Raw genomic sequence first — 22,795 nt, 5'->3', positions numbered from 1 at the left:
GTATAGCTTTTATTTTTATGCTAAGATAAATGTTGATACATCCCTTTACTTTTTTCCCATTTTTCTTTAAATATATTTAAAAATATTTTTACAGTGTTGTATTGGTTTCTGCCATACAACAATGCAAATCAGCCATAATTATACATACCTGTCCTCCCTCCCTAGCCTCCCTCCCCTCTCCCCATCCCACCCCTCCAAGTCATCACAGAGCTCCAGGCTGGGCTCCTTGTGCTACACAGTAACTTCTCATCAGCCAGCCATCTTACACCTAATAGTGTGTGTATGTTGATACTCCTTTCATCCCACTCTCCCTCCCCCACTGTGTGCACAAATCTGTTCTCTACATTTGCGTCTCCATTCCTTCCCTGCAAATAGGCTCATCAGTACCATTTTTTCTGGATTCCATATATAGGCGTGAATATACTATATTTATTTTCCTCTTTCTGTCTTACTTCACTCTGTATAACAGGCCCTATGTTCATGTACCTCACTAGAACTGACTTAAATTCATTCTTTTTTATGGCTGAGTAATATTCCACTGTATATACCTACCACATCTTTTTTATCCATTCACCTATTGATGGGTATCTAGGTTGCTTCCATGTCCCAGCTATAGTAAACAGTGCTGCAGTGAATACTGAGGTACATGTGTCTTTTTCAATTATGGTTTCCTCAGAGTGTGTGCCCAGTAGTGGGGTTGCTGGGACATATGGTAGATTTATTTCTAGTTTTTTAAAGAATCTCCATACTGTTTTCCATAATGGCTGTATCAGTTTACATTTCCACTGACAGTGTAGGACAGTTCCTTTTTCTCCACACCCTCTCCAGCATTTATTATTTGTAGATTTTTTGATGATGGCCATTCTGACTGGTGTGAGGTGATACCTCACTGTAGTTTATATTTGCATTTCTCTAAAGATTAGTGATGTTGAGCATATTTTCATGTGTTTATTGGTCATTTATATGTCTTCTTTTGAGAAATGTCTGTTTAGGTCTTCTGCCTATTTTTTGATTGGGCTGTGTATTTTGCTAATATTGAGCTGTATGAGCTGCTTATATATTCTGGAGATTAATCCTTTATCAGTTTTCATTTGCAATTATTTTCTCCCATTCTGAGGGTTGTCTTTTAATCTTGTTTATTGTTTCCTTTGCTTTGCAAAAGCTTTTAAGTTTAATTAGGTCCCATTTGTTTATTTTTGTTTTTATTTCCATTACTCTAGGAGGTGGGTCAAAGAGGATCTTGCTGTGATGTATATCAAAGAGTGTACTGCCTATGTCTTCCTCTTTATTATTTTTAATTGAACTATAGTTGATTTATAATGTTGTGTTTGAAGTGTACAGAAAAATGATTCAGTTATACATATACATGTCTATTCGTTTTCAGATTCTTTTCCCTAATAGGAGAAGAAATATTGAGTAAAGTTCCCTGTGCTATACACTAGGTCCTTGTTGGTGTATGTGTATGTTAATCCCAACCTCCTAATTCATAGCTCTACCTATTACTATGTGAATAAAACATATCATTACTCCTCCTGTGGTACTTAAGACACAGTGGGGAAGAGAAGCATTAAATAAGTAATGGCAAATAATTCTTTAGTGTCAGTGGTGGTAAGTGCTGAGGAAAAGGATGGGGAGCTAGAAATCCATGTGATTGAAGGACCAGACCCAGGCAGGAGTGGGAGTTGTGGGGGAGGTTTCCATATGGAGGTAACACCTGGTTGATAAAGGTTTAGCTAGACAGAGTGGAGGGCATTCCCAGCAGAGGGAACAGTGGGGACTGAGGCCAAAGCAAGAAGAAATAAACAAAAGAGCAAACCAATGAAATGGGTGTCCAGTGATATCCCATTGTTCAAGTCTCTGATATTTTACATTGCCTCCCAAACTGGATACAACTAGTTTGGCCTTTAAGCTTCCAGTTCTTCCTCTTTTTTGTTTTAAACCGCTATATTGTTATACAAGTTACATACTATAAAATTTAACCATTCACCTGTTTGAAGTAATTCAATGGTGTTTAGTAAACTTACTGAGTGGTGCAGCCATCTCCATATAAGATCCCTTGTGTATGTGTGTGTGTGTTCTCAGTCACTCAATTGTATCTGACTCTTTGCAACTCCATGGACTACAGCCCACCAGCCTCCTCTGTCCACAGGATTTGCCAGGCAAGAATACTAGTGTTTGTTGCCATCCCTCCTCCAGGGGATCTTCCTGACTCAGGGATCCAACCTGAATTCTTGCATCTCTGGCACTGGCAGGCAGGTTCTTTACCGCTGCACCACCTGAGAAGCCCAAGATCCCTTGTGCCCCTTTACAATTAACCTGATTCCCACTTCCAGCCCTAGGAAGCCAGTAATCGATTTTCTGTCTCTTGAGTAATCCTTAGGAGCGGAATTAGTTGATCATACCATGAGTTTAACTTTTTAAAGAATTGGTGAACTCTTCTAAAGTGACAGCACCATTTTACAATCCCATCAGCAATGGATGAGGGTCCCCATTGCCGGGCATCCCCACCAACCTTTGGTGTTGTCTTCTTGACTGTGACCATCCTCAGTTCAGTTCAGTTCATTTCAGTCACTCAGTTGTGTCCCACTCTTCACCAGGCTTCTTTGTCCATCACCCACTCCCAGAGTTTACTCAAACTCATGTTCATAGAGTTGGTGATGCCATCCAACCATCTCATCCTCTGTCATCCCCTTCTCCTCCCACTTCAATCATTCCCAGCATCAGGGTCTTTTCAAATGAGTCAGCTCTTCGCATCAGGTGGCCAAAGGATTGGAGTTTCAGCTTCAGCATCAGCCTTTCAGCCTTTCCAATGAATATTCAGGACTGATTTCCTTTAGGTTGGATCTCCTTGCAGTCCAAGGGACTCTCAAGAGTCTTCTCCTACACCACAGTTCAAAAGCACTCAGTGGCTGTTACATAGTATCTCACCCCACCAACCTCTCTTCCCAATCTTACTTTCCAGCCCTCTCACTCTCAAGCTCACTCTTTACCCAACAAAAATGAACCTCCTGCTGTTTTTTCCCAATGGGGCTCCTTGATGTCCCCAAATTATGCCTTTGGTCACTCTTTGAATGTGTTCTTTGACTTGACATTTTTTTGGAGGGAGAGGCATGGAAATTGAGAGCTCAAATTATTAGGAGTACAGAATGCTTTTGATTTCCCCACACCATGGACACTTGCAAATTCCTCCTCCAAACCCAGCCACCATACCTTTCCAGATGTCTTGGCTGCTGTCTTAGTTACACTCAGCCTAGATGACTGCCTGGGCCCGAGCTGTGCAGATGCTCGTGCTTCCTTGGAGAGAATGCCAGGTGAAGTCAGAAATTAAGGAGAACTTCCTATTGTCTATAGGAAGAAGTATACATTGAAATAACAGTACATCTTGTTACAAAGACTTTAAGTCTCAATTTAGAAACTGGCTTGTGGTAGCCAAGACATCAGAGAATGATTTTTTATTTAGGAGGGAAATTGCTAACAGTCTTAGATTCATGACCACAGACGCATAAAAAGATGCTGTGTGACAAAAAGCAGCGATCTGGTAACACTTCCACAATTCCTCTTGCTGAGTGCTTTCTGATCATTTTACCTTTGATTAGTACTTCCACTAGAAAATAGGAAGAAATTATAAGCAACTTGGCAAATGTTTGGTAGTGAAAACCATTGAAATCTATAGTTTTAATATGTACTGGGGGCTGTATTTACACTTTTAAATTCTGTGTTTGTCTTGTTCAAACAGATAAAATAAACTATACAAAAATCCACCAATGCAGAAAACCTCTTGGAGTTAGTAGTCATTCTTGACCCTTCGTAAATATATGCCTACCTCCTACCCCCACAAAGAATTAGTTATCAGCTTTCTGCTTATTCTGAATCTTTAGTATCTCCACTTGTAAGAGCAAAATAACTGTCTGCAATTTATGAATTACTTCAAACTAGGTTTTAAATTATAAGGCTTAAAGTTTGCTTAAATAACTTAGACTTGAGTGAACACTTCATTTTTTATGATGAGGTAAGTTGTATGAGCTCTTCAATGGCCTTAATACAATTCAGAGATTTGATTATTTCCCACTGAGCTCTCATGGTTGGATAATTTGAAGATATTTCTTAGATTGAATTGAAACTTGTAAGAGCTATGAAGCCTTATCATTTTGAAATTGAAATTTGCCTCAATAAATAAAAATCCTCTCAGAGTACAATTTTCAAAGCATTTAAACAGCTATTTGATTGTTTTCATTATTTTCATGGGGAAGCAGTCTTATAACAAAATTTTATTCCACAGAGTGGATTGAATATGAAGTAGTTACAGTGTCCAAGTAGAAGAGGCAATGAATAATCATGAAATAAGAAACTATTGAAAAATGAGCCTTAATAGCACATCACTGAATTTCAGAGTTGCTGGAGAGATTGGCAGTTATTCAATTTCATCCCCAGATTTCTTAGATGAAGCAGTTACAGAATGCTCCTGAAATTCAATGTCTATTCCCCAAACCCCATCTGTGCTCTTCAAGCTTCCTCCACCCCTTGCTCCCAGAAAACTGCCTTGAGACAGATTTCCCAAAGAAGTGAGAAACCATAGGTCTCAATGAGTCCTGCGATCTTCAGACCTGGGTCATCTCTGTGAGCCTCCTCTTTCAGACCCTCTCATTCATTCAGCCTCTGTCTGCTAACCTCCGGAACTTACACCACAGCAACCCCTCTAGGTCCCTGCTTTCCCTTCTGCGTATGTTCTTCTGCTCTGTTGGCTCTTTCCCTCAGTTCATAAACATGTTTGAGATTCTCGCACCTTTGTTAAAACATGCACACATACACACATTCACATTCATACCCGGACTTCCAAGTAAAATGACCTTCTGCATTCATGTTTTCAGATAGTTTACAGTCTATAGTCATGATTGATAAAATAAAAAGTTGATCCCAGGATGGTAAACATCTGCAGATTGCAAATATTTGCAGAAATGGCACCGAACACATGACGTTGAAGAGCTCAATATGTTATATACCTTAAACCTACACTACCTTATATGTAAATTGTATCTCAAGAAAAACACTTTTAAAAAACCCCACGAAACTGAAGCTCCTCTGGAAGGTGGAGGCCATCAAGAGTTCAGGTCCAGTGGGTAATGGGCTTCTGGTGGCTTTAGGCAACCCTTGGCTTATGACTGGGCTACTTTAACCTCTCCCTCCGTCTTCACAAATCCTCCTCTTCTGTGTCCATGTCTTCCCTCTTCTGACTTTTATAAGGATGTTTATGTTTGTATTTAAGGTTTACTCAGATAATCTAGGGTGACCTCATCTCAAGATCCTTAACTTTATTACATCTACAAAGATCCTTTTCCCCCAAAAAAGTCTTATTTGTAGGTTCTGGGGTTTAGGATGTGGACATGTCATTTAAATGTCTGCCATTCAATCCACTACGATGTTGTGTTTATTATTTATTTCCAGGGGAAATAAGTCATTCCATTGATCATAAATGAACAGAATGTGGATCAAAATTACTACTTGTCATTTTTCCTAGGTACTAGTGTTCCTTTGGATAATCTAATTTTTAGCTCTATTTACATTTGTAAAAGTGAAAGTTGCTCAGTTGTGTCTGACTCTTTGTGACCCCATGGACTATACAGTCCATGGAATTCTCCAGGCCAGAATACTGGAGTGGGTAACTGTTCCCTTCTCCAGGGAATCTTCCCAACCCAGGGATTGAACCCAGGTCTCCAGTATTACAGGCAAATTCTTTACCAGCTGAGCCACCAGGGAAGCCCAATTACATTTGTAAGTGCTAGCAAAAAAATGCTTGTTATTGAGACAAAGTAGAAATTGAGTAACTTGCTTGTAAATCAGATTTTTTGGTTTGTTTCGCTTTAAGCGGGCATCTCGGTCAATGTTAGAACGATCTGAACAGCAGATCAGGGCGGCTTCGGGCTTGGAGGAACTACTGCAGATCACACACTTCGAGGACTGGAAGTTATGGAGATGCCGACTGAAGCTCAAAAGTCTCACCAGCACAGACTCTCGCTCAGCATCCCATCGGTCTACCAGGTTTGCGGCCACTTTCTATGACATGGAGACACTCAAAGGTAGGTGTATGCATGTGGAGGCCAAGTCTTACTCTTTATCAGATAGTAACAAATGTGCCAACTTGCACCAAAAGTTTGAGCAGGCTAGGCACGTGGCAACAAGAAGAAAAGGAGGTCTTTGATTTCATAGCTTTGATTTAGTGGAGAATCCTGGTTTCCTGTGTTTACTCAGCAGAGAAACAGACTCAATATGATTTTGAGATCAAAATTCAATGCCAAATAACACTTCACAATATAGAAATATATTAAACTCAGAGTTATGAGGGCAAAACAAACCCAGAAAGACTGTTCTTAATTGAAAAAAATAATTGAATTTACTTAAAAAATAAAACAACCTGGGCATTCATTAAATAAGGAGCATTCTACGGCCAGACATACATGGATGAAAACCAATAGATTAGCTATAGCTTTTTATGTCTTCAAAATTCTGTGATTTTTTTTTTTTTTAGTAAGAATGAATAGCAGAATTTAGAAGCTGAGTTGGAATAATGCCTACTGGTATTACTAGAAGAATAATGGAGAGGATAATTCTCTAGACAAAAGAATCCAGATTCTGGACTAGAAAATAACATGATTTGAAATAAAGGGAATGACTCTTCCCTAGTAAGCTTTGCAGGTTCTTTATAAGAAAACCATTGTCATGATGTACTGTCCTATAATGAAAGAATCACTTGCCAAATACAGTTGTGTGGCCTCCAATTAGACGTTTAGCTTTTTTCTTTTCTTTAAAAAATGTGTTTGGCCGTGACACACAGCATGTGGCACCTTACTTCCCCAAGCAGGGATGGAGCCCATGTCCCCTGCAGTGGAAGTGCTGAGTCCTAACCACTGGACCAACAGGAAAGTCCAGCATCTCACTTTTTAATGGCATGTCGCAACAACACAAGAAGCCACTGTAGCACTGATGAGCTAACATTTTAGATTTGATTAACATATGATTACCTAGTATCGAATTGTAGCTATTGCATAATAATTCAAATCGATTGCTCAGCCAAAATTATTCTTGTCTTTCTCTATAAAGTTATCTTTATTTTCTTCCATTTGTGAAAGGACAGTGTTGAATGGGCCGCTGTCGTTGGCTGTGGGGAAAGCTGTGCATAGGCAGGATAAATCCCTTGGCAGCACGGAGGCCCAGATGTCAAGAGGATGCGTGATGCGCATGTGAATGACTATGTCTGAAAGAGTTGAGATGGTTGGAACCGTGGCCTAGAACCCAATTTAGCCAGAGGTCTGCAACTCTAGTTGTTCCTCTGTGGTGAACTAGCATGGACTTCGTGAAAGTAAAGGGATGAGACCTCATCTGAAGATTCAGGGTTTTAACCTTCTACCTGCCTGAAGGCCTTAGGCAAGCCTGAAGCTACTCTGTGAAGATGGAGATAGAGAAGCAATTACCATAAAACTAAGACAAGCTAATTTTAAAAAGTCGTTGATGTTGAAATGAACATTTTCTAAGGAGGAAACCATAACATTAAACAAAATATTTAAAAAATCATAAATAATACAGAATTTTCTAACTCTAAAATGTCTCTTATTACATGGCAGAGGGGGATCATCTAAAGTTAATTACTAAGAAGTAGCAGGTGGCGCTAGTGGTAAGGAGCCTGCCTGCCAAGGTAGGAGACATAAGAGATGCAGGTTTGATCCCTGGGTCAAGACAATCCCCTGAAGGAGGAAATGGCAACCCACTCCAATATTCTTGTCTGGAGAATCCCATGGGCAGAGGACCCTGGCGGGCTATAGTCCATAGGGTTGCACAGAGTTAGACATGACTGAAGCGACTTAGCACACACAGAAGTAGCAAATAATGAAACCCATGTGGTATCCCAATGACAATTTCTTATAACTCTTCCTCACGTACTTGAGGGTAATTCCCCGAGGAAGAGCAGTCCTGCTGGGCAGTAGTCAAGGAAGCTGAGATAGGAAGCCTTTATTCAGCGACAGTGGTCAGAGTTCCACACAGTGTTCTGACTTTCAAAACTTAAGTTTTATAAAAAAGCAAATGGAAAGCAACATTTAAGTGGAATTTTAAACAAGAAAGAGTTTTTAAAAGTTGATTACTTGTTTTTTCAGCGATTTATGATTAATAATATTAATTTAAACAGTACCTAATTGGATAATTTATTTCTCATGTTTACAGCCTTCAGGCTCTGTATGTAAATATTCATAATCAAAAATTTTAAATGGTTTGTTGGGCTAAAAGATTTTATTATGATAAAAGGAAAGTTTAGGTAAACTGTGTAGCGTAGGCAGTGCTTTTCAGCCAGCCAAACATACTTTGTGTTTTCAGTGATCGAAGAAGCAACCTATGAGGAAATTTGAGGTTAAGGAGGGGCGGAAGGGAGAAAAGCTGTGGGAAAGATGTCTTAAGGGAATAATTTAGAGACTAGCAGCAGATCTGCAACAATGGTATTTTGTGCGTATCTTTCAGGTAGGAGTTTTCTCTATCCTTTCTAGTGGAAACACATTCACATATACAGGAATTCAGAATGTGGGCAGAGACCAACTAGATTTTTGAACATAAGATAAAAACAGAGAAGAGTTTATCTATTGCTGTGTAACACGTTACCCCAAAACTTAGGTGCTTCAGACAGCATGTTTTGATCTCACAGTTTCTGTGGGTCAGCAGTGCAGACACGGGCTCGATCAGTGTCTCTCCTTCAGGGTCACTCCGGAGGTTTCAGTCAAGGTGTCAGCTTGGGCTATAGGCACCACCTCACGGTTCAGTTAGGGCCAGATGTGCTTCCAAGTTTACTGAGAGACTGTTGGCAGGATTCAGTTCCAGACAAGCTGTTGGGCCGAGGATCCCACCTCCATTGGTACCTGTTGGATAGAGGCCACCCTCACTTGCCCGCCACGTGGGCCTTTCAGCATGGTGACTCACTTCCTCTAAGGCTGCAGTTGAGAAGGCAAGAGAGGGTGACTGCTAGCGAGATGAAGAGCAGTCTTTGTTAACTTCACCATGGGCGTGCCATCCCACTGCTCTTGCTGTCTTTTCTTCATAAGAATTGGGGTACTAGGCCCAGCACACATGCAGAGGAGGGGATGACAGAGGATGTGAACGCCAGGAGGTGGGCATGATTGCGGCTCAGACTAGAAGCTCCCTACCACAGAGGGTTTTGACCACCCCCCAGCCTATAATCGACTCGACAATTCCGTGTCAAACTAAAAGAAAGTCTTTAAACGTTGCCAGTATCACAAATTTGAATCATTTCCCAGAAACAGCCACAGAAAGGCTATACAACATTATCAAAATCTAATTTAAAAAAATGAACTTTGAGAGAAAGGCAAGTGTATTTTACAGGAATGTATGTAATCTTTTTTTTTTTAATTCCCTGAGGCTTGTTTCTTGTTTCCCACAAATTCATTAGAATAGCCAGAAAATTGCTCCTTTCATCAAAATGAATCAGCTTATTCCATCATTTGATAGTAATGTCAGTATCGGACGTTTGCAGATGAGAACACTCTGACTTGAGGAACACTTAAATTTTCATCCATATGTTTGCCGTATATAGTTACTTAAGCAACCAACAGAAATGTATTTCCTAATGGTGCTAAAACCTACCCACACCTGACTTAAAGGAGAAGAAATGCTCTCCAGCTATATCCTGTAAATTGCTTAATAAATACTGCTTCCATGTTACTGCTTTACATGCATCTATTTACTTCTTTATTAGCCAGCCTCTCCAGATGCACCCAATGTAGTTATATCCAGGACATGGTGTTTATTACCAGTGGAAAGTAGAATTGGTGGCTATGACGCGATCATAAACATGGAAAAGAACACAGATTTGGGTTGTAATTTTTCTGCCAACAATTCTTGCTTAAAGCCAACCCCAGACACCCATCTTGTGAAATCAACAAGCTTGATACATACAAGAATGATGGTGCTGAGCAAACCCTGGTACATGTAGGCACGTCAGGGCCGTTTGTTCTGCTGACTCAATGGACTGCCTCTCTGCAGTTATCGACGAGGAATGGCAAAGGACACAGTGCAGCCCTCGAGAGACCTGCGTGGAGGTGGCCAGTGAGCTGGGGAGCAGCACGGACACGTTCTTCAAGCCTCCCTGTGTGAACGTCTTCCGGTGTGGCGGATGCTGCAACGAAGAGAGCCTCGTCTGTGTCAATACCAGCACGTCGTACGTTTCCAAACAGGTAGGAGGACACGAGCCCTCTGTGGCCCTGATGCTGGGGGCGTTGACAGCTACAGCTCAGCTGGTTGCCAAGCGCTGTCTCAGTGCTTTAGGTGCATCATCTTATTTAACTCGGAAACAAGCTCAAAGGGCAGCTTATCGTCTTATAGATGAGGACACGGAGAGTCAGAGAGGGGCTCCAGATGTACCCGAGGTAGTTATATCTAGGACTGTCTCTCTGATGCTATGATGTCAAGGATCGGAAAATCATATGGAAGCCACTAGGGCAGACATTTCAAGGAACAAAGATAGCCACGCTGACTTGTGTTATTAATTAGGTACCACATTGTTCAAATGGAGTGATTGAGAAGGGTTTGATGAAGGGAATGGGCAGGGTAGGGGAAGGAAGAAGGGCTGGCGAAGTACCCAGAGCTGCTAGAAAGGGGGCGCTGTTCCCACCCTTCAACTGAAGAGGCCAGAGGGTGGTGTGGTTATGGGAACCCAGAGAGGAAGTTTGAAAGAGCGCTGCAGGACTGGCTGGGCGAGGGGCAGCCACTGCGCACTCTTATCCTGGCAGGGAGAGGGGGCAGGGTGGAGGAGGTAAGGAGGCTTACAGATGTAGTCATGGAGTTCAGCATCCTTGAACACAGTGGGAAGGAAGAAAAGAGGATGGCATCTCCAGAGGGGCAGATGGAGAATATCTAGCACAGAAGACTTTGGAAAGAATTCTCCAGTCCCCATGAAAGAAGTAATTCTTCCCTCTTCATCTTATAAAACCTCCTTTGCTCAGTAGGTAAGTTTTCCTTTGTATTGCTATCATATTGTTGTAAAATGTATAAGGCATGCATGCGTGCTTGGTCAGTCATGTCTGACTCTTTGCCACTCTATGGACTGTAGCCCACCAGGCTCCTCTGTCCATGGGATTCCAGGCAAGAATACTGAAGTGGGTTGCCATACCCTCCTCCAGGGGATCTTCCCAACCCAGGGATCGAACCCACCTCTCTTACATCTCTTGCATTGGCTGGTGGGTTCTTTACCACCAGCACCACCTGGGAAACCTATACATGGCATAGTGGAGCAGTAATAACAAACTTAGGGAAGAAAAGATACTAAAAGGCTGTAAGTCAAACTACATTCCTTTTGGTTCGATGTTGCAAATCCATCACACATATTGATATATTTATTCAATTGTCACATTTGTCTCTACAGTCTAGTCTCATGATTGGGAAAAGAGGCACGGCAATAAAAATTATTATTATTCTGTAAGATATTATGAAAAAACTTGAACAAACTTTTTGGCCAACCTAATACATATCTTATTCGGAAGGAAAGAATGGAATGCTGATTTGTTTTGGTACTAGGTTAACATACCCTTAATTTTCCCCCCATACCTCTTAAAATAGCCCTTAAAATTTAGAGTTTCTTCTTCTAAATTCTTTTAGAGAATCTTGAACTTGTAAAAATTCTGACCTCTACTGTTTGACAATCAGAGGGGAAAAAATGACATGACTATGGCTAAGCATCAACTGTCAGTTGAAGCAGAGGTTGCGTAACGTAAGAGGCTTTAGTTCATGACTGTGTTATACCCTAGAGTATACTGAAAAATTTCGCAAGATGAAGTTCATGCAAAATAAACACTGTTAAAAACACTCTTACTTAAACTTATGGTAGTACCATTACATACTAAAAGGTCAGGACAAACATAACTTTAATGGATTGTTTCCACTTAATAGATAATTGAGTATTTTGACTGTTGTCCACAACAAATGAGTTTCCAAGAATATGCTTAAGTGTAAGTGTTCAGCAGTTTTTCTTTCCAAATATGCATATTTGAACATTGTAACAGTGTTTTCCAAAAAACTTCTCATCCCAAAGTTATGGGCTGTTCAGTGAAATACCTCTTAGAAGATAAGTGAATAAATGAAGACTCTATGTAGCAAGGACTATGTGGAATGGTAATTGAATGGACAGAACATTAAAATCATGTTCAAATTCACCTGTACGTCAGAGAACCACTCGAGAATTAAAGTAATTGAAACTCTTGGCAAGTAAATTTTACCTGCTGAGATTCCATCTTGCAGCTCCTGGTCACAGCAGTTTCATTCCAAAAAGTAATAAGGCATGTTCTTGAGAGTATGCCCTCTGGCTGTAGAGTAGACTGTGTGGGTTCAGATCCCCACCCTCCCAATCAATAGTTTTATGGTCTTAGGCCAGTTATATAACCTCTCCTTCCATCTGTTTCTTCACCTGTAGAATTGGGGGGCAATAAAACCAACCTATAATGTTGTTATAAGGGGTAAATGGATTAATATAAAGGTACTTACAACAGGGGCTGGCATATGGAAACATAGAAAAAATGATAGTCATGTTACTTATAATTGTTTGGGCATGATGGTCTTGTATCAGTCAGTTTTTACTCTGTAATGCTGAATAAACACCCTAAAACTTAGTGGCTTCAAACAATAATGACATTTTCATTCCTGTATCTGAGATTCAGTTAGTTTAGAGTTTGGGCTCAGTTGGGCTTGACGCCAAGCTGCAGGCTGAGTCCAGGTCTGGTCCCCGTGTCTTCCATCCCTTAGACCAGCAAGACTGCCAGACTGTGCTCTTCTCATGGCTAGAGCAAATGCACGAGACAGTGAGCCCCAGAAAGCACACGTGGTTCAAGTCTGTGCAAGTCACATGGCTAAGTCCAAAGTCAAGGAACAGGAAACTATCCTTCGGTGGAGATGGCGTGGGAAGGGATAAGTGAATCATTTTGAACAGTTATCTCTTCACCATGGTTGCAAAGAAACTTCATCCTTACAATTTATACTCAGACTTAAAGCAGGAGCAGGGAACATTTTACAAGCTAACTATTTTACAAGGGTACTAGGGACACCAAAAAGTTAAGAGACTTGACCAAACTTAAATACTTGATAAAGTGATGTAAGGCGCTGGTCTGCTGATTTGCAGCCCAGCATTCTTTTTATCACATCAGCCCTCATCCTTATTAGTTCTATCTTAATGGACAACTTTGCTAAAGTCACAACCATAAGGGACAAAGGCAAAAATGCAGACTGTAGACATGATTATTTTTTTGTAAAACAAACAAACAAATATATGTATTATAGTTCTCTTTCTCTACTCTAGCTCTTTGAGATATCAGTGCCTTTGACATCAGTACCTGAATTAGTGCCTGTTAAAGTTGCCAACCATACAGGTTGTAAGTGCTTCCCAACGGCTCCCCGCCACCCATTCTCAATCATTAGAAGATCCATCCAGATCCCAGAAGAAGATCGGTAAGCCTTTCTTACACTTGTTACACTTGTTAAGCCTTTCTTACACTATGCTTGTTCTTGCCTTGCTGAAGCTGTGTGTGGAGAATCTGTCACTAATTACAGAGTCGTCTCTCTTGCTTCAAGCTCTTTCTCTTTTAGGTTCTAACACATATCTGTGGGTAATAAGTGTTTGGCAAGTATATTTTTTACTAGGTGTCAAAAACCTCAGTGGCTGTGAACTCAGCATGTCAACTTGTGGGCACCTTTGTTTCAATACGCATAGTTTGATGCAGTTGTAAAACTCAACTCCAGCCTCAAATTTGGCATCTGTCCCCTCATTCCAGAATAAGCATTAGATAAAACTCATTTCAGGCTGTTTATATATTTAAGTCCCAAAGTTAGGAGAGGAAAAAAGGCTCCTGGCATCATCGGAGAGTGGCAAAGTTATCTGCTTCTGATTTGGGCATTTTTAAAACCCTTCCTCTTAAGTTTACAAAATGGGAAATTGTATTTTAAACGAAAGTGACTTAAACTTAATTTGACTAGACATTTTCTTGTGAGGATTTTGTGATTCTTTGTGAGACAGATTATGACACCCTAAAGTGTTCTGAAATCAAAGGTCAGAATCATTGATTTGAGAAAAAAGAATTTAATACAGAGAATCAAAGGGCAAATTACAACCATTGAATAAAAATATAAAGTAATTAAGTTGGAGACTTTGATCTTGCAGAAGTAAAGGAGGAAAGGCACTGTGTGAGTGGCTAGTGAAGGAGTCAACCTTAAGCCAAGCAGACCCCTCTACCTTTCTCAAGTAGAAGAGAAAGCTCATGGAAAAGGAACATTTACAAAATGTTCCTGCTGTTCTGGCCAGTGTTCTTATCTCCATTTTACAGAAAATAATGCTTAGGAGCTGTGTTAGAACACTGTTTACTTTAGGTAAATAAGCTTTGTTGACAGCTAATTTGCATAGTTTTTAACACCAATCCTCTTAAAAAGATTATAACTTTCCAAAATTACAGTTTCATTTCCAAAGGTTTCCACAGAGAATATTTGTAATTACAGAATTACTATCTAATAACATCTTCTTCATAAATATGAATTAAGCTCCTGAAAATCTTCACTGTTCTCTACTCAGAAATGTATTCAACATTTTTAAAAAATGTTCCAAAGGTATGATTACCTTTGAAAGCTTTAAAATATGATTTATTGTCTTCTTTTCCTAGCTGCTCCCATTCCAAGAAGCTCTGTCCTGTTGACATGCTCTGGGATAGCAATAAATGTAAATGTGTTTTACAGGAGGAGAACCCACTCACAGGAATGGAAGGTAATGATTGCAGTGGCGAAATAACAGTAATAACAATAGCAACTAGTATTTATTGACACAATTTAAAGCAATTGTGTAAACTTTTTATATATATCAACTAATTTACTCCTCCCAACAATCCTATAATGTATGATTAACACCTCTTTTCTTTTTACAATTATGCAATGGACACAACCAGGATGTCTAGTAATTTTTCTCAAGGTCACACAGCTAAGAGTGATAGAAGCAGTGAGATTCCAGAGCCTTTTGGTATAATTATACAGTAAGTCCACCAGTGCATCATTCTGCTTTTTAATCTTAAAGCCCCAAATGATTAGAGCATCTCAAAGCAATGAATTTGAAAGGGGATGATAACCTTTAATGAAAGTCGCTTCAGAACTAAACACGAGTCAACCACATTTTACTAACTTTTTTGTATAAAAACCTCACAGGAACCTAAGGTAGTTTTGGACTTGGTTTCTTTCAACTGTGTCTTGTGAAAACATGCCAGTAATTTGAGAAAATGGTGAATAAGAGAAGACTTCTTCTGACACAAGGGTAAAGTAAAAGCAAAACACAGCTCTTGGACTCAGGGGAGTTGGGAAGCAGATGAGCTAGGCTCTCATCATTGCACATAACTCTTAACACTGATTTTTGATCACAAACATCTGCCCAAAAACAAACGCACTTTTTATTGATTTCCAAGGTAACTTGACATGATTCCACTGTAAAGGTTGCAAGGACTCGTGTGTTTTGAACCTTGCTTGTTTTTCCAACTGTGATCTACAAGCAAGATTAGTAAGGAAAAAAAAAAAAAAAAGATTAGTAAGGAATAAACTATAAGGAAATCTGTCCCAGAAACTGTAAATAACAAGCTAACTTTATGCTTCTCTCAGCTTCCAAATGTTTTCATGAATGCTCAGCCCAGGGTTTATGGAACCTTAAAGTTCATGTAGTTTAAATGACCATGCATATCTTTTTGAAAATTGAAGTATAATTGATTTACAATGCTTCAGGTGTACAGCAAAGTGCTTCAGTCATATATATATACATATACACACACACATCCATATATATTCTTTTTCAAATTCTTTTCTGTTGTTACAAGATATTGAATATACTTCCCTGCGTTATACAGTAGGTCCTAGTGTTTTATCTGTTTTATGTATGCTGCTGCTGCTAAGTCACTTCAGTCGTGTCCGACTCTGTGCAACCCCATAGATGGCAGCCCACCAGGCTCCCCCATCCCTGGGATTCTCTAGGTAAGAACAATGGAGTGGGTTGCCATTTCTCCAATGCATGAAAGTGAAAAGTGAAAGTGAAGTCGCTCAGTTGTGTCCGACTCTTCGTGACCCCATGGACTGCAGCCCACCAGGCTCCTCCATCCATGGGATTTTCCAGGCAAGAGTACTGGAGTGGGGTGCCATTGCCTTCCCCAGGGGATCTTCCCAATCTAGCAATTGAACCTGAGTCTCCCACATTGCAGACAGACGTTTTACCATCTGAGCCACCAGGGAAGCCCTTGTTAATCCCAAACTCCTAATTTATCCTCTCCTCCCTTTCCCTTTGGTAACTGTCTTCTGTATCTGTGAATCTATTTCTGTTTTGTAAATGAGTTCATTTGTATCATATTGTTGAAGATTCCACATATAAGTGATATCATATATTTGTCTTTGTCTGACTTACTTCACTGAATATGATAATCTCTAGGTCTATCCATGTTGCTGCAAATGGTATTATTTCATTCCTTTTGATGGCTGAGTAGTATTCCATTATGTATATATACAACATCTTTTATCCATTTACCTATTGGTGGACATTTAGATTGCTTCCATTTCTTGGCTGTTGTAAACAGAGCTAACATTGGGGTACATGTATCTTTTCAAATTATAGTTTTCACCATTTCCAGATACGTGTCCAGGAGTGGAATTGCTGGGTTATCTGGTAACTCCATAAATGCCCATGTTGATTTTGAATGTCATGTACATCCTTCCCACCAAGTCTTCATCTGTCCTCTGCTAGAATATACATCAGTCATGAGGAAACTTGCCAAACTCACTGAGGCATTCCAGTTACACTGGGCACACTCTTGTTGCTAGTAAACTATATGGAACCTGAATATCTTTCTCCCTTTCTCTCTAGGACAGTGCTGTCCAATGGAGTTACAGTGAGAGTTACATATATAACTTATATTTTATAGTACTCTCATTAAAAAAGTCAAAATAAGCAGATAAAATTATTTCTAATGTGTTTTACTGAATCTAAAATATTTTTTTAAAAACACTCATTTTAGTGTGTAAGCAATATAAAATCCATCAATGATACATATCTTCATTCTTGTGCTGTCCTTGAAATCAAGTGTGTATTTGACACTTACAACACATCTCAATTCAAACTTGCCATTGCATGCTCAGTCTGGCCTGGAGCTATCATATTGGACATATCTAGAGCATCGACTCGTTAGTTTAGGTTTACCCTCTAGAGAACCATGTCATACCGATCTAGTTCTTTCTCCATGTGACCCATTTTTACAGTTAGAAAATTATTGTGTGGAATCTAAAAAGTGGTACAAATGAATACAAAACAGAAATAGAGTCACAGGTATAGAAGACAAACTTACGGTTATCAAGGGGGAAAGGTTCAGTTCAGTTCAGTCGCTCAGTCGTGTCCAACTCTTTGAGACCCCATGGCCTGCAGTACGCCAGGCTTCAGATTGGGATTAACAGATACACGCTGAAAGTGAAAAGTGAGTGTTAGTTGCTCAGTTGTGTCCAACTCTTTGCGACCTGATGGACTGTAGCCCACCAGGCTCCTCCGTCCATGAGATTTTCCAGGCAAGAATACTGAAGTGGGTTGCCATTCCCTTCTCCAGGGGATCTTCCAGATGCAGGGATCGAACCTAGGTCTCCTGCATTGCAGGCAGATTCTTTACCATCTGAGCCACCAAGGAAGTCCCAGATAAACACTACTATATATAAAAGAGATACACAACAAGGACCTACTGTATAGCACAGGGAACTCTATGCAATACTCTGTAATGACTTATATGGGAAAAGAACCTAAAAAAGAGTGGATATATGTATAAGTAATTCACTTTGCTGTACTGCTAAAACTAACACAATATTGTAGATCATCTATATTCCAATAAAAATAGGTTCCAAAAAGAAAGTTATTGTGGAAAACTGTATACATAGAACTTAAGGTGGTTCTAGTTAAGGTTTCCTTGGTATACAGCTCCTGGGAGAGAGATTGGTATTCAGGAGTTTTCTTGCAGGAATGCTTTCAAAGGTGAAGGGGCAGGGGCAGGACTTGGCAGGGGGAGAAGTTGAACTGTATGGCAGTTGCTGAGAGGTGTTAGCCAAGCCTGTTGGGAGGTGTCTCAAATTGAGACAGAGGGGCTGGGTCCTATGGATTGGTCACTGGATATGGGCTTCCTCTAGAGGGGATATAACCTTGAAGGAGCCAGCTTCTTTCTGCTGAAGGTAATTCCTGCAGAGGGACCAAGCTGGTATACATATATTTTGAGAGTAGGGAAAGTAATGAAGAAAGAGAGGCGTGCTCTGAGCAGGGAAAAAATGAGTGCTCAGAGCTGGAAGGGAGAGAACCCAGCACATCAGGGTGCTGGAAGACGTTCAGCATGGTGAGGACATAGAGACAGGGGGCTGGTACATATGAGAGCAGAAGCCAGGGAGCTTCATGGGAGACCTTGTGAACCATGTCCCAGAGCTTGGATATGGCATTAAACACAAAACAAAACCACTCAACTAGTTCAAGTGGACAGTGACAGCACCAGTTAGGATTTCAACAAAATCAACCCAGTGACAGTGTACAAGAGGAGATTGGCTTGGGGCAAGCAAGGATGAAGGGAACCTTTTGGGAAGTTGTGACAATGATGGAAGTGAGAGGCATGAGGTAGCCTAGATCACAACCATTTCTAATTTTCATCTCCCACAATGCAGTTGACATGGGCCAAGTTCACGGTCACTTCTCAAGTGGCCTCATCAAACTCATATGACACGTACTGAGTTTACTGTTCACTAAGTACTCCCCCCACCCCATACTTCTGGCTATTAAGCCAACTGCCTTTCTCCAATGACTTCCCTGAATGAGGACATGTGAGTTACTGAACTAAAGTCCAATTTCATCTTGTTAGATTTAGGCCATTGCACTAAACTGTTTCCAAAAACAAAAACAAAACTAACAGTACCAAAAAAAGGGGAAAAAATGGGGGGGGGGTTCCTGATTCTGGATTTTAACTCCTCCAGACACCCACAAATTCAAGAATTTACTTGGAAAGATTCTATCAGTTTATTAATCAAAATGACAAATGGAACAAGGCTGAGGACCTAACACATTGGTATCCCATCATCAACTTCCCTAAGATTGAAATTGAAAGCCAGTACTTCTGAGTATCGCCCTTAGCTAGTTACTGCTTCACTCAGTTCTCCTATATCCTTTCTCTGTTAGTTTTAACTTGTCTGTAAGGACTGAGGTCGGCCATGGCCAACTACATTGCTGAAGTTCAGCAAATATCTTTTAGATTGTTTCCCTAAATCACCTCTCCAAGAACAGAGTTGGTTGGGCTGGCCTGAAGTGTTCTAAGAGAATCTCTACTGCCACCTAGTGATCCATGCAAATCTTTTAAGAGCTTCTATCTAGTCTTGTTCCAAAGTGACACATGCTTCACTGGAATATGCTTTACAAAGCTTACCTTTTTCCTCTTCATACAGTTCAGAATGGCGTATCCCCAGATCTGGCCTTTCAACACCCATTCCACATGAGCCCTCAAAGATCATCAACCACAGAGCAATTAAGACTATGAGGTTGGACGACACAAGATTTTGAAATATCATTAATGGCCAGATGAAAATAAATGACGCTTGCTCCTTGAAAGGAAAGCTATGAAAAACCTAGACAGCATATTAAAAAGCAAAAGCAAAGACATCACTTTGCTGACAAACGTCCATATAGTCAAAGCTATGGTTTTTCCAGGAGTCATGTACAGATGTGAGAGTTGGACTATAAAGAAGGCTGAGCGCCAAAGAATTGATGCCTTCGAATTATGGTGCTAGAAAAGACTCTTGAGAGTCCCTTGGACTGCAAGATCAAATTAGTCAATCCAGAAGGAAATCAACCCTGAATATTCACTGGAAGGGCTGATGCTGAAGCTGAAGCTCCAATCCTATGGCCACCTGATGCGAAGAGCCAACTCACTGGAAAAGACCCAGATGCTGGAAAAGACTGAGGGAAGGATGAGAATGGGGTGACAGAGGATGAGGTGGTTGGATGGCATCACTGACTCAATGGACATGAATATGAACAAACTCTGGGAGATAGTGAAGGACACAACAGCCTGGCGTGCTGCAGTTCATGGAGTTGCAAAGAGTCAGACAGCTTAGCAACTGAACAACAACAATGGCAAAGTGGGAGAGAAGCAGGTTTGGGGAAGAAACTAAACAACTTTCCTCCAAGCCTTTCAAGAATACTAATGGGACATTTTCAAATTCTTCTAAAGCTTCTGTCTCTTCCAATGAATTTCAACTTGATCAGAATTGGCGGTGGAATACTAATTATCCAACTGTTTTGTATATTTTCTAGAAATATCTGTTAGCTAAGTGTGTCAAAAACTTCTCAGCACCTCCTCTCTGAGCCAACTGTATCTTCCAACAGATGTCTGTGGAATCAAAGTACATTGTCATATTTTTTATACTAGAGTTATGACCTGCAGTGAGGAAATACACCTACCTGGAAGGTCTGAGGTGTATTTCTACAATGCCCTAGTATTTCTGTTCTCTCCTTTTATTCTTCACCTAAAACTGGGAAGGAGTAGACTCACAGTCCTTAGACATCCTGTATTTTATGACTAATACGTGGTTTTGCAAGGTTGCTTTTTTCAACTAGTCACAACCTAGTTGTGACATCTTAAAAAATCTTAATCTTAAAACTTCTTAAAAAAATCTTACCAAAATATTCAGCTTACAACATTTTTATGAAAAACTAAAGAGAACGTGTGAATTCTGTGTTAGTATTGTGAAATCAGAGGTCAATCTCCTTCATTCTGTGAAAATATTAAGGGCAAAAATCTACAGAAAAAGGAGATTGGGTGAATCCAAGCTACTTTACAATGATGTAATGAATACAACCAACTTTGGGGATCCCATTCTCCATGCTACAGCTATTTGACCAACACTTTTCTGTTTTGGTTTAGATCACACTCACCTCCAGGAACTGGCTCTCTGTGGTCAGCACATGAAGTTTGATGAAGATCGTTGTGAGTGTGTTTGTAAAACGCCATGTCCCAGAGATCTCATCCAGCACCCAGAAAACTGCAGCTGCATTGAGTGCAGAGAGAGTCTGGAGAGCTGCTGCCAGAAGCACAAGATATTTCACCCAGACACTTGCAGGTGAGTGGCTTTTTACTTTTGCCTATATTTGACCCATTGACATTTAATGTAAATACTAATTAGATTTGGTGAGATTCCTTATTAAGCTAGTTTTATTCTTCATTGCCAAGCCCCCTTTTTGATAATAAAACAGAGGTTTGGCAACTGAGTAAGTATAGAGAGTGATGATTAATTGTGAAATCAAGAAAATTCTGTCTGCTGTAGCTGGGTTATGGATCTTCAGCAAAAACTAAAGTTGAAGACATATACACAATTATTTCAGATCAGCTGACTCTCTAGCTCAGTCTCTCTCTTAATATAGATTGACATATGTTTATTTTTTCCTTTGAGGAAGGGGATGCCATTGGATGTATATAACAAGAAATTTACTGATGAATAGAATGCTTAGAGGAGAAGGCGATGGCACCCCACTCCAGTAGTCTTGCCTGGAAAATCCCATGGACGGAGGAGCCTGGTAGGCTGCAGTCCATGGGGTCACTAAGAGTCGGACATGACTGAGTGACTTCACTTTCACTTTTCACTTTCATGCATTGGAGAAGGAAATGGCAACCTACTCCAGTGTTCTTGCCTGGAGAATCCCAGGGATGGGGGAGCCTTCTATGGGGTTGCACAGAGTCGGACACGACTGAAGTGACTTAGCAGCAGCAGCAGCAGCAGCAGCAGCAGCAGCAGCAGCAGCAGCAGCAGCAGAATGCTTAGAAGTTAGCAGTTGTGCTTTAATAACCATGTGGGATAACCAGCCAGGATTTTATATTGACATCCAAAATATGAATCTGGAAAATTTACTCTGAAAATGTAATCAAATCAGAACAGACTTTTTCCTTAGAATTTAGCCCTTGATTCTGAATTCTCATGTTTATCTTCTTTTGTAACAGCTGTGAGGACAGATGCCCCTTTCACCCCAGAACGTGTGCAAATGGAAAACCGGCATGTCCAAAGCATTGCCGCTTTCCAAAGGAGAAAAGGGCCACCCATGGGCTCCAGGATCGAGAAAATCCTTGAGTTAGCTTTGATTCCCAGTTCCCCATCCATGTCATTTAAACAGCATGCTGCTTTGCCAAGTTGCTGTCAGTATTCCAGGTGTTAGGGAAAAAAAAAATCCGTTTTACATAGTACCGTGGTGAATCCCGACCGACCTTCCATTAAACAACAGCTGAGGATTCCCTGGCTCACTGCCAGATGTCTTCTAACAGAAGATGCTCTGCACACCGGGGAATGGAGAGGAAGAAATCTCCCTTACCCTCCCCTCTTTTTTCCGTGAGTGAAAAAGGTTTGATCATCATGGAGTGACAGGTACCATGTGATTAATTACCCAGAGCAGATGAGGCAATTTGCATAGTCTTTGAGTCCTTTGCTAATTGCAACTCTCTTGTGAACTATTTTGATTCTTTCTTATGCAGATCTTGATGTGTATGATCAGCACTGATTATCTGATTACTGTCCAGCTTGTAGTTTTGAGTTTACCAAACTACTGTTGTTTTATATTTAAGTGTATTTAAAGAAAATAAACACATTTATTCAAGCCAGAGAATTTTGTGTGTTAATTAATATGCTATAAATTTACTGCTATAAACTTTATGCTAAAGAAAAAATATTTTAAAGAGATAAAGGAATTCAGAAGTGG

The 22,795-nt window shown here is 40.3% G+C and overlaps 1 protein-coding gene across 1 annotated transcript in view; it reads left to right on the top strand.

The window, feature by feature from the left end:
- Window positions 1-22,699, top strand: part of VEGFD (vascular endothelial growth factor D) — a 42,024-nt gene extending 19,325 nt beyond the window's left edge. Inside the window, exons 2-7 of the mRNA XM_004021929.6 lie at window positions 5,864-6,074; window positions 10,036-10,226; window positions 13,337-13,485; window positions 14,688-14,788; window positions 20,976-21,171; window positions 22,047-22,699. Of these exons, the coding sequence (XP_004021978.1) occupies window positions 5,864-6,074; window positions 10,036-10,226; window positions 13,337-13,485; window positions 14,688-14,788; window positions 20,976-21,171; window positions 22,047-22,173 (975 nt within the window). The 3' untranslated portion in view covers window positions 22,174-22,699. The remainder of the gene's footprint in view (window positions 1-5,863; window positions 6,075-10,035; window positions 10,227-13,336; window positions 13,486-14,687; window positions 14,789-20,975; window positions 21,172-22,046) is intronic.
- Window positions 22,700-22,795: the final 96 nt, after the last annotated feature.

This window comes from Ovis aries, chromosome X (genome assembly GCF_016772045.2).
Source record: "Ovis aries strain OAR_USU_Benz2616 breed Rambouillet chromosome X, ARS-UI_Ramb_v3.0, whole genome shotgun sequence".
In the NCBI taxonomy this organism is placed as follows: Eukaryota; Metazoa; Chordata; class Mammalia; order Artiodactyla; family Bovidae; genus Ovis; species Ovis aries.
This window is presented reverse-complemented; position numbering and strand designations above follow the sequence as displayed.